The 16,633-nt window shown below is 42.6% G+C and overlaps 2 protein-coding genes and 1 long non-coding RNA gene across 8 annotated transcripts; 2 read left to right on the forward strand and 1 right to left on the reverse strand.

The window, feature by feature from the left end:
- The first annotated feature begins 419 nt into the window (after nt 1–419).
- On the forward strand, nt 420–4,375 carry LOC128418764 (interferon alpha-inducible protein 27-like protein 2A). 3 transcript variants are annotated; one of them, XM_053398790.1, is made up of 4 exons: nt 420–494; nt 1,498–1,530; nt 3,860–4,021; nt 4,125–4,375. In XM_053398790.1, exons 1-4 carry the CDS (start codon nt 479–481, stop codon nt 4,199–4,201), a joined length of 288 nt encoding a protein of 95 aa, XP_053254765.1. In that variant the 5' UTR covers nt 420–478; the 3' UTR covers nt 4,202–4,375. The 3 variants fall into 3 exon arrangements, 2 of the variants coding, with proteins under 2 accessions (XP_053254765.1, XP_053254766.1); XR_008331757.1 differs by lacking the exon at nt 4,125–4,375 and adding an exon at nt 2,725–2,747 and having other exon boundaries at nt 440–494; nt 3,860–3,967; XM_053398791.1 differs by lacking the exon at nt 1,498–1,530 and having other exon boundaries at nt 469–494.
- LOC128418767 (uncharacterized) lies at nt 480–7,892 on the reverse strand. Its single transcript, XR_008331759.1, has 3 exons — nt 7,710–7,892; nt 6,066–6,128; nt 480–607 (listed from the first exon to the last, which is right to left on the reverse strand). It is a non-coding gene; the product is annotated as an uncharacterized LOC128418767 (long non-coding RNA).
- Nucleotides 7,893–8,034: 142 nt separating this feature from the next.
- SRSF10 (serine and arginine rich splicing factor 10) lies at nt 8,035–15,558 on the forward strand. Of its 4 annotated transcripts, none has more exons than XM_053398786.1 (6): nt 8,035–8,228; nt 9,888–9,992; nt 11,682–11,785; nt 12,974–13,136; nt 13,405–13,458; nt 13,593–15,558. In XM_053398786.1, exons 1-6 carry the CDS (start codon nt 8,158–8,160, stop codon nt 13,885–13,887), a joined length of 792 nt encoding a protein of 263 aa, XP_053254761.1. In that variant the 5' UTR covers nt 8,035–8,157; the 3' UTR covers nt 13,888–15,558. The 4 variants fall into 4 exon arrangements, with proteins under 4 accessions (XP_053254761.1, XP_053254762.1, XP_053254763.1 ...); XM_053398787.1 differs by having other exon boundaries at nt 8,035–8,222; XM_053398788.1 differs by lacking the exon at nt 13,405–13,458.
- The last annotated feature ends 1,075 nt before the right edge of the window (nt 15,559–16,633 follow it).

Below are 16,633 nucleotides of genomic sequence, written 5' to 3' on the forward strand. Positions count from 1 at the left end.
TGTGAACTTTGCCTTGGAATAAGAACATGTTCTGCTTCCTGTTGAGTGTGTTCCATTTGTAAAATGAGTCCCCTGCTGCTATGGGAAAGCACGCCTTGGTTTAAGAATGCTTTGGTTTAAGAACAGACTTCCAGAGCAGATTAAGTTCGTAAACCGAGGTACCACTGTATCCTAAATAGACAGTGTCCAGTTATCACAGTGGCCATCCAAATGCATCTGGAAAACCCTCAAGCACAAGAGCACCCTCTCCCCTCCTGTGGTTTCAGACAACTGCTATTCAGAAGCATTGCTGCCATCATGGCTAGTAGACATTGATAGCCTTATCCTCCATGAATTTGTCCCGTCCTCTTTTAAATTCACCCAAATTGGTGGCCATCACTACCTCCTGTGGGATTGATTTCCGTAGTTTAACACACAATTGTACACTGCATTAGCCTAACTGAGTTTCTGGCATCTCTCTTCGTCTCTTAAAGCCAACATGGTGGGCGTTCCAGGTAAGAGAGCCTATTTACTTTCTTGGGGATTGGGTAACTTGTCACCTTCCAGTCTTCTCGAACTCTTCTCAGTCGGGGACATGGGGTTCTCCTCACCTCTGCCCCCACTTAGCCTAGGTTAAAATTAGAAGCACACTTCACTATTGGACTGCGTCCAGACTATGGCACTAACATGTACATACACAGACCACTGTTTCTGAGTGTGTATTTGTGCGCCTTCATCCGCATATAAGTGCTTTTGATTTCATGCTTCCCAAATCTATCTAGATGTTTCCCATCCACACCAGTAGGCTGTACTTGGTTAAATGTGTGTATTGTCTCACACCTCAACTAGAATTTCCCTGTTCCTGAAACTGGAGGTCTCTTGTGGGCATGAATATACATTTACCTGGGTCCAGCACCTTCTCGTAATACAAGTTGTCTTGACTTTGTTAAATTTAGGGCTAAATCATTATACCGCTGAATCATTAGCATTGCTAAGCAATTATTTTTTAAAAAGAGACCACACAGAGAAGAAAACGATAAAAAGTCATCAGAAAACTGAATTAATGTTTCCAGGCAAGCTACCTCAAAATGCTAATGATGTATTTTAAAATCTTGTACAACTTTGAGAAATCAGCCTTAAAATGGTGAGGAAATTTTCATGAGAATTTGTGTGTGTTTGTTTTTAAACCAAGCTGGTATGGAAATGTGAACTGAATCTAAGACTGGAAAACATGAGGAACAGAAAGTAGCTGAAATTGACAAATATGCCCCATCAAATATGCCCGTGTCTGTGCACATGCATGATGCAATCTGGAGCTTCTGCGCATGCGTGTGACATTATTTTGTGCTTCTGCACATGCATGAGTGCCAAAACCCGGAAGTAACCTGTTCCGGTACTTCTGGATTCTGCGCGGTCTGCAACCCGAAAACGCGCAACCCGCAGCGTTCGTAACCCGAGGTATGACTATATATGTACTTGAGATCCATTATATCTTATTAAAACAAGTCTCTCTTTCAGTAGTTGCAGCTTTGGGAGGTGCAGCCGGCTTGGGTAAGTCTTCAGTAATCTGGATTTCCAGTTGGGCAAGTTTGGGTGATTATTTTGCTTGCAGCAGCATGAATGAAGCTTGCAAGTCATTGGAAATGGTGGAGTTCACAATGAAAGTCTGGCTTGATGAGAGCTGTGAAATGGCTTTGACAGAACACCTGGCATATCAAAACAGAATAACTGAAGGGATAGCCAACAGCATTAAATTTAACAAAATTTGGGTGCCCTTTCTGCATTAAGCAAATAACTATATATCGTAGTACAGTGGTACCTCGCAAGACGGAAAACTCACAAGAAGAAAGAGTTTTCCGTTTTTCGAGGTGCTTTGCCAGACCAATTTCCCTATGGGCTTGCTTCGCAAGATGAAAGCCCATAGGGAAATCTCCGGGGACAGCGGGGAAGCGCAGCGCGTCTTCCCCACTGTCCCTGGACCTCTTCCGAAGGCTGGCGGTGGGGCGGAGAGACCTACCCCCCGCCAACCTTCGGAAGGCTGCTCCGAAGGCTGGCGGTGGGGCGGAGAGACCTCCTCCCCCCGCCAGCCTTCGGAAGGCTGTTCTGAAGGCTGGCGGTGGATGCTGTTCTGCTGTTCTGAATGTTGGCGGTGGGGAGGAAAAACCCTCCTCCCACCGCAAGCCCCGGGAACAGAGGAGAAGCACAGCGCACCTTCCCCTCTGTTCCCGTACCTGTCCTGAAGACTTGCGGTGGGAGAAGGGTTTTCCTCCCCACCGCCAACATTCAGAATGCTGTTCTGAATGTTGGCGGTGGGGAGGAAAAACCCTCCTCCCACCGCAAGCCCTGGGAACAGAGGAGAAGCGCTGCGCGCCTTCTCCTCTGTTCCCGGACCTGTTCTGAAGGCTTGCGGTGGGGAGAAAAGCCCTTCTCCGCACCACCAGCCCGGCAAGCGGTTTCCATAGGAACGCATTAATTGATTTTCAATGCATTCCTATGGGAAACCGTGCTTTGCAAGACAAATAACTCGCAAGAAGAAAAAACTCGCGGGACGAATTAATTTCGTCTTGCGAGGTACCACTGTAGTCCCACGCTGTGCACCCTATGGAGCCTTGTGTCTAGAGGAGGTCAACACAAGGTAGAGGCTGTCGCCTGGGCGAGATTTCTTCTGTCCTGGTTAAACATCTGCCTTACATCAGATAAAGATCCTCTCCTCAGCGGTTTTGTTAGATCCCTTTCTTTCCCCAGGGCTACAACAGTTTAACAAGAAGGTACTGCAACTCAGGCTGTCAGTGGAACTTTTGCGATCGATGTCCTTACCATCTGCCAAGGCTATATTGAAAACTAGGTTGTGGGATATTGAACGACAAGGAACTAACAGCAGCAGCAGAGGAAACATGTTTCCCTCTTTATTTTCAACTTTCTTGGGCACATGAAACTAACCACAATTACCTTGAATTTCTGCTTAACCCTCAAGAAAAAGGGCATTTTCGCTGGCCAGGTTTAATTCAAATCCATCAAACCTCAGGCAGGGAAGGTTCTCAGGCAGGATGGAAGGAGAAAGAACTTGCCCAGGTGAAGATCACCTGGTGGAAACCCTTACACACATGGTTCTTCATTATAAACTATATGCTGATCTCCTTCAGCAATTTCTAGAGCAACTCTCTATCCCCAAATGGAAACCGGAGTTGGAGGTCATACATTTTATTTTACTGGGGAATGATCAGGAGCTCACCAAGTTAGTGGCTAAATATAGCTATTTGGTTTTTTGTCATTGAAATACACTGCAGACGTCTGATCTCCCTGGAGACCTAAGAGATGTGATGATAGTCTGCTCTGCCTCCTTTCTTTTAGCAAATGTTTTGTGCCACTGGGGAAGTGTTAATTCTGTATTGATTTGTTTTGGATGTTTGTATGGGACGCGGGTGGCGCTGTGGGTAAAAGTCTCAGCGCCTAGGGCTTGCCGATCGAAAGGTTGGCGGTTCGAATCCCCGCGGCGGGGTGCGCTCCCGTTGTTCGGTCCCAGCGCCTGCCAACCTAGCAGTTCGAAAGCACCCCTGGGTGCAAGTAGATAAATAGGGACCGCTTACTGGCGGGAAGGTAAACGGCGTTTCCGTGTGCAGCTCTGGCTCACCAGAGCAGCGATGTCACGCTGGCCACGTGACCCGGAAGTGTCTCCGGACAGCGCTGGCCCCCGGCCTTTTGAGTGAGATGGGCGCACAACCCCAGAGTCTGTCAAGACTGGCCCGTACGGGCAGGGGTACCTTTACCTTTACCTATGTGATGGCAATAAAAGGTTTGATGATGATGATGATGATGATATATCGTAGTCAGTTCCCCTACTTCTATCATGTAACATATTCCTAATTCTGTGTTCTTGCAGCAGTGGCCACAGTTGCTGTCCCAGTAGCACTGGGAGCAGCAGGCTTCACTGGAGCTGGAATTGCAGCTGGCTCTCTGGCTGCAAAAATGATGTCGGCAGCGGCCATCGCCAATGGTGGAGGAGTAGCAGCTGGGAGTGCTGTTGCCGCACTTCAGTCAGTCGGTATGTCTGCTGCTCTCAGGACAAGAACCACATGATTGGCAGAGCCAGTCTCCACACCTTGAGATATTCATCACAATAATGGTGTGCCTTGATCTTCTTCTAGGTGCTGCTGGGCTGTCCACTGCTACCACAGCTGCAGTGACAGCTGGCGGAGCACTGCTGGCTGCCATCTTCCCTTAAGAAGAAGACACACATACGCAGAGGCCATATCTACTTGGAAAAGCAGTACTTGGAAGATTATGCTTTGCCTCCAACGGCATAAATGCCCTTAAGCAAAATGTGATTTTAATCAATGCTACGTTATTCCTATTGGCCAAAATGTGCAGCAACAAATAAAGCTTTGAGAGTTTAACAACAACAAATGTGTTAGCAAGAAAGCTGATTGGTGGCATCACGCAACGCACATGTAAAATACTTGCTGTCCCACGAGGAAAAGATCCATGTTTTCCTTAGCAGGCTTTTGACTTCAGTGTTTTCTGCTGCACTGGGGGAAACTCCATTTCCCCTCTTTGCACAGTTATGAGCTTCTTAGTTGAGAATCCCATTCTGACTGGAGTCCAGACATGTACTGAGGCCCCCAGTAATAGAGCTCGGATTCACCTAGTGCAATTAACTGGCAGAAATTCAGAACCAATAGAGGAAAACACTCCTTTGCAAAGTTGTGATAGTCAATAGCTTTGAGGGGACATTAAAAAATAATAATTGAGGATTAGAGGATGGCAGATATGGGACAGTTGCATATTCCTGCATTGCAGGGGTTGGACTAGATGATCCTCAGGGTCCCTTCCAACTCTATGCTTCTATGACCCCAAGGGCCATTGATTACTATTAATCACAATAGTTATTTGGAACACTGAGCAGACTATACTGGGAACAAGCATGGGACAGGCCTGCCTGTTAAGCATTCAAGGACGGTCTTTCAGCACTTACCACAAACTGTTTGGAGAACTTTTTAACTTGGGGTATTTGCTACTTTAAAGCAACAATGTTAAATGGAAACACCAGGCAGAATTGGAACATCACTGGAAATGACAAACAGGAGACCTAGGGTTCTTCCAGATGGTCAGTATTTTATGTGAGTGATTCCAGCACAAACTGGAACCTGGGGTCTATGCATTTAAACAACTCTTTTCCCCTAGTGCAACAAATCCACATTTTTCTTTTAATAACTTACTGCCGTTTGAAGAGTGACAGGGGCATGCACTGAAAGATGTGGAATGAATGACGAATGGGAAGGCATGTAAACAACCTGCAAGCAATTCAAGAAGAATGCTGATAGAACTGCCCCATAAACAAATTAGGATTAATGCTCATTAAAGACTAGACAAAGGGCTTATCCACACTTACTTTTTGCCCTGCTCTTTACAGGCACGTGTCATATATCATAGTTTGAAGGGACCCTAGGATCATCCTAGTCCAACCTCCTGCATTGCAGGACTATGCAAATGTCCCTTACAGGGATCGAACCTGCAACCTTTGAGTTCTTAGCACCAGACACTAACCAACTGAGTTCCATGCCTTAAAGTTCTGAGCGCTCTCCTTTGCCCAGAGCTTTCCCTGTGAAAACCCGCTCATACCAATTGGGTTAGCCATTGCTAATTCATTACTAGCCAAGGTTCATTTTGCACAAGGTAGACATCCTTGAAAGCCCCCTGGTGTGTACACAAACAGAATTGAATCTGACACTGATGAAGCTGTGCTGAACAGCTAGCGGTGGGGCGGGGAGGAAGAGCTGTGAAAGGAACACATACTTACTAAGGGCAATGGGCTAGCAGACTAGCACGCTTGGACTTCATCAGCAACCCTGAGCTGCAGACAGCAAAGTACAGTCAGCCACTGATTACTGTATCTGCAGGGAACAAGGTCAGTCCCAGGAATGCGGAGCAAAGTTATCTCAGTGGGTCGAATGCACAGCTCTGCTGCAGCTTGGCTTAAATTCCTCCATAAAGCAGCACCAGTCTTGTAAAAAGGGCAAACACATGTACAGGCGTGGCATCCAGTGTAGAAAAATGCACCCCAGATAAAACTGAAAAAACAAAAGTACCATAGGTTGTGCTGCCATCTGAAGTTCAGAACTGGACGTGCTTTTGCCACTCACTTTGGTAGACTGAAATAAGAGCAGAAACAAGTATTTAAAGAAATTGAAGCTATAACCAATCCTAAGCTTCCTTGTATGTATGGTGCATATACACACCATACATTTAAAGCACATTTCCCCCATTTTCAAAGAAACCTGGAAACTTGTTAAGGGTATGTAGGAGGCTGCCTCCTGCTGACCTAACCATTGATCCATCTAGCTCAATATTCTCTACACTGACTGGCAGCAGCTCTCCAGGGTTTCAGGCAGGAGTCTCTCCTACCCCACCTGGAGATGCTGAGGATTGAATCTGGGACCTTCTGCATGCAAAGCAGATACAGTACAACTGATCTACAGCCCTTCCAAATTCCCAGGGCGCTGGGAATCGTAGCTCTGTGAGGAATGAACTAGTCGCTATGACTCTTTGCCAGAGGGTATGCACTTTAAATGTAAGTTGTGTGTATTGTCAGAGAAACAAAAGGAATGCTAAGATTCCCCTAAAACACGATTTGAAAACTGCTGCACTTTTTTGGGAAGTATATTGTTATCCTATTGGATTTGTTTTGTGTTATGTAACTTGCACCATAAAAAAACTTTCAATGAAACTTTATTTTTTAAGGCACTGCATTCCAAACATAATTAGCAGCAAGAGCAGGACGTTAAAGAGGTTTGAAAAACAAGCGCATTGTAGCTGGCAGTATCATATTTCAGAAGCATAAGGGCATGTGGAGACTTGTGATGACTCCATCTGGTTGAAGGTTTTTTTAAATATACCGGTACACAAGCCAAACATTAGCTAGGCTTCTACTCCAAAGTGCTTTATTCACTCGACTCATTACCTGTATACCTTTGGCACAATACTTTTATGTGATGTACTAGCAACACTTTTGTGTATCTACTACAAAGTGATTGTAGCCATAGAATCACTAATCATTACATCGCCCTCAGCACTGAGTACCTTGTAGTTTTCTCCACCATCTTTCTATTTCCACTGGCAAGCCTCAGAAACACACTGTCCTAGGATATCATTGCATGAATCACCCCTCAGGCTGCAGGTTTTACTGGACAGTGCTTTACGCGTGAAAGAATCAAAAGTGGTTACAGGCAGGCAAAGTGCTTCTCAGGATATGCAGAGTATTGCTCCAACAGAAAATGTCTTCCCTTTACCAATGAGGGCATTTTCCAGATTTATTATTTTATTTTTTATTAAATCAGTGAAACCACAGGCACAGTGTCTCTGAACAGTGTGTATTTCCCATACAGGGGATCCAAGTTAGTTTGTACAAATGTAATGAAACCAGAGGGCCATGGGCATACCCAGGATTTGGGGCGGGGGCAGACTTTTGTTGGGAGGGGCAGGGGATTTGTAATTATTTTTTATTATTTAGGGAGGCATCTGCCCCCGCTAGGCCCATGCAGAGGGCTTATGAGCATTATGTGAAGAGTTAACCTCTAAAGGTCACCTTTTATAACATGCAACCTAATAAAGGTTTACAAAAGATTACGAAAATATTTTTTTCGTAGAAATATATCCTTGAAAGGTTTTGTGTCCTGCAAGGTAGTGCCCAGATGAATGAAAGCCTGGCCAGCGGCCAATAGCAACCTTCTCACGCCGACCCCCGAAGAGACCAACGCAGCGCGCGCCTTAAACGCGGGGAAATGAGCCCCTTCCACAGACTTGCGACCACTTCAACAGATACGCATGCGTACTCCGCGAGCACCCGCTTGAATAAGAAATGACGAGGCCTCAAAGAGAAGGAAATGGGTGGAGCTGGGAGGGGAACGCGAGAAACTTCGGCGCCTGCGCATACGGCCCCGCGAGGGCAGACGGCCGGCGAAAGTTCTCCGGCGCCTGCGCGCTCGCACTCCCTCCGCTCCTATTGTGAGCGAGCGCCAGTCTTGCCGCCCCGCGCGGCTCGAGTCTCGCGAGAGGTCAGCACAAGGCGGTTGGCCTGAGGCGCTTTCTGCTTGTGTCTCTTTCGTCAGGAGGGTCGCTTCGCCGACCTCCCTTCGCGTTCTGCCTCGCTCTCCCTTCGAGCCAGCCGCCTCCGGACGAGCCATGTCTCGCTACCTGCGGCCTCCCAACACCTCGCTCTTCGTGCGGAACGTGGCCGACGACACCAGGTGTGTGTAAGTGAGGCGGGGGGTGGAGAGGGCATGGCAGCCGCCTGGCTGGGCCTGCTGGCCGAGGCGCGGAGAAAGAGAGAGCGAGAGAAAGAAAGAGAGGAGCCCCCTCCCCCCCGCCGCCATTAGCTCTTGATTCTTCCCGTCCCGCATAGGCATTATGCAGAATGCGCCAGGCCTCCGTTTAAGCCGGGGGGAAAGCTCGCCGCGGAGGTCTTCTTGAGCCGCCTTCCCGCCATTTGTCTTCTCTTCGCGCTTCTTGTGTACTCTTCGTCGGGCCTCTGCACACCATTCCCCTCGTTTCACGTCCCACTTCAGCGCGTTTGTTCCGTGGCGCTTAACCGCCAATGTCGTTCTGAGGTCTCAGCACGCGGCTTCCCTGGGAGTAAGCGCCGCTGAACTTCTGTGTGTTCTCAAGCTTTCCCGTTTGGAGCCAAACGTGACTTGGCAAAACACAATAAGAAAATAGGCATTTAGGCTCCGCTCTTCAGCCGGAACAGTCCCCCGAGTAGCTTACAAATTAATGTTAAAAACCCTATCGCAGCAGCGTTTATTTTCAAATACTTTTTTCTCCTCCCCCCCCCCCGCCGCGCGCACTTCTTGTCCTTTTTCTTCTCTTTTCGTCTCTTTCGTTTTCCCTCTTTATATTGTTTCATCCCCACCTCGTCTACCTTTTTTTTCTATTCATGGCACCATCTAATTTCTGTTTGGAATTTATCCTCATTAGATGGTTTTGCCTATATTTTCAACCAGCTGCGATGGCTATACTCTGTCTCTGAGGAAGTATCCTTCTGAATACCCATTTCTGGAAAATAAGGAAGGGAGAGTACTTTGTGGTTAAATCCAGCTTGAGGGTTTTCTACAGGCATCTGGTTGGTCCCTGAGAACTAATTGCCGGACTAGGCAGGCAATTGGCCTGATCTAGTGGGATGTTATGTTTTAATTACTTCTCTAATCCAAATCTACAATTTTTTAAGTTTTCAGTTTCCGTTTCCTTCAGTATCTAAAGTACATTGTTTCAATAGGCCTTAACACAACTCTAAAGTATTTTACAGTTAGCAGTTCATAGCTCCTGGCGATGGTGGATGTGCTCCTTTGCTTTTTTTATCCGCTATTATTCTGTAATAATTCCTAAAAGTCTTGACGGACACTTTAGCATAGATTTTTTTTATAAAAAAGCTTGAAAATATTTTCATCTAATTGATACACTTTAATAATAATTTGATATACTTGTATTTGGGAATGGACTGTTACCACAAAATGCTAAGGAAAAAGTCTTCAGTCCCACATTAAAGTAAGTTCTACTATGTTCAGTGGGTTATATTCCCTGATGAGTTGGCATGGAATTGTAGCCTTAGGGTTGTATCCAACATGAATCCCACTCAAAGTTAAGCCATTGATATTATTGGACAGTGGACATAAGCTAAAATAGGTCTATCAATTTCAGTGGCTCTAAGCCTAACTTAGTTGGATAGATCCCTTAGGGTTGTATCCAACATTACTGTTCCACTTGCACACAAAAACTCTCCAAAGCAGATTTTGGGGACACGTGCAAATAGTGGCTTGGCAATTGTCTCCTAAGTATGTGTTCATGTAGCCTGTTTCTTCTCAGCTTGCTTTGATTATATTAGTAAAGACATTCAAATGGTCAGTGTTCTGTTTCAGGTCTGAAGATTTACGTCGTGAATTTGGTCGTTACGGTCCGATAGTAGATGTGTATGTACCTCTGGATTTCTACACTCGCCGTCCAAGAGGATTCGCTTATGTTCAATATCCTTTCTTCAGATGCCTGATTAGTGAGGGGTGTTGAAGTTTGAAATTCACGTTTGTGTATGAGGTAACAACCCTAAATGAAAAAGCTGTTTTCTTTTGTGTTGTATATAATGTCATTGTAGTGTGCTCCATTTCCCTCACAGATGACTATTTTACAAAATTTCTATAAGTTAAAATTTAAATTGCATCAAGTAAAATATGCTTTGTTATTGCAAGCTTCATATACAGATTTGTGCTTTTAACATTGAAATGGCCTTTGCTGCTGCCTCCAAGTGTATCGTTGCAGTTTTATATCACTGGCATTGATAAACTTGTTCTTGTGCTTAGCAAAATGTGGCTGATATCTTATTGTTTAACTTCATGGAAACTGGAATAATTTGATCAAAAGCAGATTTGTATAAAAATGAGGTTAAAAGTTTTGCTCTGATTATTGTCCCCTAATTTACTGTCCTCTGTTGTTGCCTCAGAGTGTAAAGCTGTACAGTAATGGCGACCCCAAAGAGAAAGCATGAAAGAACCTTTAGAGTAGAGTTCAAGAATTAAGGCAAGTAGACAAGCCAAAGACCTCTTAAGGATCAGGCTTGAAGAGAAGGGAAAGTTTGGGAAAAGAAAAGATAAAGAAAAAGCTGGAAGAAGGACAAGCCATAATGGGAGACAAAGCTTCGCTTTATCTGCAAATGGGGGAAAAGGTTGTTTTTCAAAGTATAAAGATAAAGCCATCTGTCACTTTTGACCAAGCATCTCATGACAAGTCCTTCTGACAAGCACTTAAAGAGTTAAAGGTCAAGATGAAGTTGACTGGTGGCCAAGATAAAAGGAGCCAAACCTGATGTATCCTACAGAATAAGAGCTGTCCTCTGGCTGCTTGTGTAAGTGATTAACCAATCAATTTTTCTGGTTTAGTCTAGCTGCGGGCCCTGTAATAATTTGCTTTACTTTGGTAGTATCTTCTGAAATTACGGTTCTCAGTGAAATGCAATCACTCATTATTTGAGATGAGTATACCTGTAATAGGGTGAAATTTGGCTTCTGAGGATTTGGTATATGAACATATAGGGACAACCTGTTTAGGCTACTTAGAGGTATGCAGGATATGGGTTATTACATTATATAATAAAATTTGGTATAATTTCATGCTTTAAAACCTTAGTACAGTGGTACCTCAGGTTACAGACGCTTCAGGTTATGTGATTTTGGGTTGCGCACCGCGCTGAACCCGGAAGTACCAGGAACTGGTTACTTTTGGCGCAGAAGCGCCAAATTGCAACGTGCACAGACGCGGCGCTGCGGGTTGCAAATGTGCCCCCGCATAGATCACGTTTGCAACCCGGGGTTCCACTGTATAAGAATCTAGGAAACGTCTAGTACTAGTTTCATCAGCAAACAGCAACATTTTGATGTCTTCTAATGAGTCTCTGCTGAGGGAAGCAAAACAGATTTTCAGAGAAGCTATATTTGAAATACCCATATAGACAACTATAGAACGATTATTTTAAACTGAAATTTGTCTTTTGTCTCAAATAGATATTGTTAATGTCAGCTAATTTTTGTTATGCCATAGAACATGCCAAAAAATGAGGACAAGTTGGTAAACAAGGGTGTGTGATGACATTGTGGGAAAGCCAAAGCTTGCTAACTGTGTAGCTGTAAATACATCAAATTCCCAAGTACCTTAACATCTAGCACATTTGAAGATGTCCGTGATGCTGAAGATGCCCTTCATAATTTGGACCGGAAGTGGATTTGTGGCCGCCAAATAGAAATCCAGTTTGCTCAAGGAGATCGTAAAAGTATGTATGCTGTCTTAACAATTGTGTAGTGTAAAACATAAAGCCTAATACTCAGGGCTATGTATTAAATGTGTTGTCAGACTTGTCAGAAGAAGACAAAAACTGGTGCGGGTTTAGCACTGTGAAATAAATAAATTAGAATATTTAAAGCATTTCTGTCGCAATCTTCAGCCAACAGAATGGCTTGTGAATGGTACAGTAAATTAAAACAAGACCACTTTGAGGGGGTTTTCTACAAGCGGTATATAAATTTCATGAAATACATAAATAAGACCCACAAGCTTACACTAAATAAATAAAAATGACACAAAGGGAAAGGGACATGGAGGGAAGTAGAAGAGGCACTGTTTAAGCACCTATTCCTAAACAGTTGTTAATGACTAGATGGCACAGTTCAGGGTTCTGTTTAGGGAAGTTTTTAATGTTTGATGTTTTATTGTGTTTTAAATACTCAGTTGGGAGCCAGCCAGCATGGCTAGAGCAACTCAGTCAGATGGGCGGCATACAAATAATAAAATTATTATTAAATATTATGGAAAGCCTGATTGAGCTAGGCATTCAGCAAAGTGGATGGAATAAACCCTGCTTCCTATCCATCCCACTGAGACAGTCTGATGGAATGTCTGTTCCCAGGGAGAGGAGGCCAGATGGAGTTGGTCTATCACAACAGCTGATGGAGTGACTGCTACTTGCCATTTTTAAGGTTCTAACGTGTATGATTGGAGGCAAGGAGAAAATCCTGGAAGCAAAGCTAGTGGGTTGGATCCAATATCAGTAATACTCAAAAGTAGACCTATTGAAGTTAATAGAACTAACTTAGTATCTGCCCAAGTCTGATAGTCCAACTCTTCCTCATTTGTCAAGAAGAGTGCAGATCATAAACTAGAATGCTGGATGCCGAATAAATTTGAGTGTGCATACAACAACTTACTGTAATTGAGTACTATAGAAAGGCTTTGCTGTTTATTATGGATGGGAAACATTTGGCCCTCCATATATCTTAAAATAAACTGAAATGACAGGACAGTATGTTTTTTAAATTATTTCATTTCAGAGATGAAGATCCATTGGTGATGGGAAGTCATTTCAGGGGTCTGTTACTTGATGATTAACATGTATTGGATTTACAAACATCAACTGGGAATTTTTATTGTAACATTAAAAAATTGCTGTTCTGTTCTTCTGCAGCACCAAACCAAATGAAAGCCAAGGAAGGAAGAAATGTATACAGCTCTTCCCGTTACGATGACTATGACAGATACAGACGTTCTAGAAGCCGCAGTTACGAAAGGAGGAGGTCAAGAAGCCGCTCTTTTGACTACAGCTATCGCAGATCTTATAGTCCTAGAAAGTAAGTGTTGTACTTGGATTGACCTATGCTGCCATGTAATGGAGAAGAGAGATCATATTGACTGTTTGACACTTCTAGATATCAAGTCACCTTTGTAATAACATGCATGGAAGTTGTTGTACCTTGCATGGACCATCCAAAAGTCTGTGCATCACTGAAGAAAAATGAAAAACAAATGCAACTCTCAAGAAACTTAACGTAGTTGGGTGTGTGTGAATAATTTTAAAGGTATATGCCACTGTTTACTTTTTCTGATGTACCTTTTTAGCAGTAGACCTGCTGGAAGACGTCGACGTAGCAGAAGTCGTTCAGATAATGATAGGTAAACATTCTTTTATATAACAAATTCAAAATCAGACTAGTCTGTGCCTGCAAGAGTAAGCTATTTTGATGTGAGATACCCAACTCCTAGCAACTTGTCCATATTCAAATGTATTATCTTCCTCTTTCTGATAGGTTCAGACACCGTAACAGATCTTTTTCAAGGTCAAAGTCCAATTCAAGATCACGATCTAAATCACCCAAAAAAGAAATGAAGGCTAAATCACGTTCTAGATCTGCATCTCGCACTAAATCTAGAGGCACCTCTAAAACGGATTCTAAAACACAATATAAATCCAGCTCAAGATATGAAAAAGAATCAAGGAAAAAAGAACCAGCTAGATCCAAATCTCAGTCGAGATCGCATTCTAGATCTAGATCAAAATCCAGATCCAGGTCATGGGCTAGTCCCAAGTCCAGTGGCCACTAACAATGTACCTTGTTTTTTAGGCATGTATCATCCAGTTACACAGTTGAGTTATGATGTTGCAACATTGCATAAAATAACTTTCGTCAGTTATCCTGTTAGCAGACAATTAATACTATTAAAACACAATATTGAGAATCTTATACAAAAGAGTCCACTTTGTTAAATGTCATGGGCAGCTACTGAGGTTCTTGTGGTGTTTCTATGTATATTTTTGTAAAAGACTTGCATTTTTATGCTTCAAATATCAATGGCACATTGATTATGACAGTAGTTTACAGCTTGTCCTAATGAACTCACCCACAAACAATAACTGTTTCATGTATATTTAAATTGTCCAATAATCCCTGCAGTACAGTTGGAAAACTGTGCAGTTGTGATGCACTGGTAACTGCTGTGAAATCAGAAATCAGTACTTCGACATTTGAGAGGGAGGGGATTTGCATTTTTCTTCCCCACTTGTGCCAAGGTGGCTCGTTCCTAAGGCATTGTGAAAAATAGTATTAAGATTCTCATTGATAACATCTGAAGGGATGGTTCTTGTAGCATAGTGAAAAGGAGATAAAACAGCTATGAGACTGTTGTGGAATTTCTCAAGGTTCCAGGTACTTTTTGCCGGCTACTATATTGACACCTAAAATATTTAGTTACATAATTAGGTGAATGTGTATACATTTATATCCAGTGTATTGTATCTAGTGAACAGTTGACCTCAAAATTGCATAGGGTTACTTGCTGTAAAACTACAAAGAAAACATCTGATTAATGTGTACGATATGTAAGAATTAATATTTTTTGCCAATGACTTCATAGGTAGCCTGTGTATCCATAAGAACCAATTTCTAGTCTCCTATCTTTAAAAATTATAATTGACAGTTTTGAGTTTACACGTCAGAACCTACATCATAGTAGGTTAAACTAGTCAGTTTACCCAGAAGGTGATTATAAATTGTGCTCCACTTGCAATGTAGCATATCCAGTTCCAGTATAGTTTATCATAATGTGAGTTTCTTCATCCCTATGAAGAAGAGCCACATCCTACTTTTGGTTTGTTGTAATACAGTATCAGAACTGAATATGAAAAGTTGCCATGGCATAATCTCAAAGTATTCTCTACAGAGAGCTCTGTTGTATTACAAACCATAGCTTTTTAATTCAAATGTGAAAGCCAGTATCAAACACTTAAAGACCCTCCACTTATGCTTGGTAGGATAATTGAATGTTGATGAATTGTTTTGTTTCAATTTTAGTTCTAACCGGCCACTCTAAATAAAGCTGGCTTTTAAAATTCTGGCTGTGGAATGTGTTTAAGAGGTGATTCTAGAACCTTTGTATATTTGATAGTATTTCTAACTTTCATTTAATGTTAAAAGTTAACGTTCTGCTATGCAATCATTTATATCTGCGTTCCTTTAATTTTGTAGACTTTCCCCGATGTATAGTTTAAAACAAAGTGTAAAATGGTAGCGTTACTGTGCAGCTCTGGTCAGATGAAAGTTGTGGAAATAAACTTTGTATTTCCTTTCTTATAGAGGCTTCTAAAAGGGTATTTTTATATGTTCTTTTTAAAATATTGTGTACTACTTTAAAACATCAATGTTTTGATCAAGGAGGACCCAGCTTATTATCTGCTGTAAATTTAGCAAACATGCTGTAATAAAAGAGATCCAGTGATTCTGCATTGTAATCTTAACCTGTTCCAAACACTGTTTAAAATGTATCGGTTTGTGGCTGAGGGATAAAATTTTATATCAGTATTGCGTAAAAATGGGTACCAAGTTGTATTGCTCAAGACATACCAATGATGTATTTCCAACTATGATTGGAAGGTTGATCAACAAAATAATTCTTTGTTGGGATAGTTTGGTGTAGGTATTTGTATAGGATTGCATTTGAGCAGTTTAAAAAACAAAATACTAGTCAAATCAAGTAGCTAATATAAGCCTTCAGATTGTAGTGCTCACTGTAGAACTCCTGGTTCCTAAAAAGCTCCTGTTCTCCCTAGCACAGTGCTAGGTTATATGAAGTCATTCATCGTCCTGTTGCAATAACTGACCCTATGATAGTCACCATTGTGGCACATAAAGCTGCAGGATTCCTTTTCTAAGAAAAGAAAGTTTTCTTGACCCAAACTTTGTTCTCTGACTACATTTTCTGCAAAGTATCCTTGATGCAATGACAGACAGTCCTTTGAGACAATCATGCCAATGCATCCTGCACAAACCTCCATATTCATAGTCTTAAGGGCTCATTCTGCATTTATATTCAGTGTACATATGTATTACACTAGAGAGGCTATCTTTACATCCATGCCATACCTTAGTTCAGATGTGCACTGGGGCTACTATATGACAGAAGCTTCCTGGAAAATTAAAGAATGGTTGGCTACTACAACAGGGTTGTGTGCTTTTCCAGTGCCTGCATTTGTGGGTACAGGGAGCAGGGAATCCCTCAACCATGTAACTGCTACAAGATACCATGATGCAAGTAAGAGAGGTGGTTGGGTATAGGGATGATTTTGGAGGGTCAGGTATCCTAAAACAGATACAGTCCTATGAATTCCTATCATTTTCCACTGGCTACATACCACACAAGAAGTGAGTTACAGTTCTTTCATTATTCCTTTTCAAATGAAGTTAATACATTATAATTCTAAAAGCCAGTATTGCTCATTGCTCACCCTTCCAAATTCCCCATGTGTCTACACTGTAAGCTAAATAACCACTAGTTTTCTGGCAGACAAGTGTTT

This window comes from Podarcis raffonei, chromosome 8, assembly GCF_027172205.1.
Source record: "Podarcis raffonei isolate rPodRaf1 chromosome 8, rPodRaf1.pri, whole genome shotgun sequence".
NCBI lineage: Eukaryota > Metazoa > Chordata > Lepidosauria > Squamata > Lacertidae > Podarcis > Podarcis raffonei.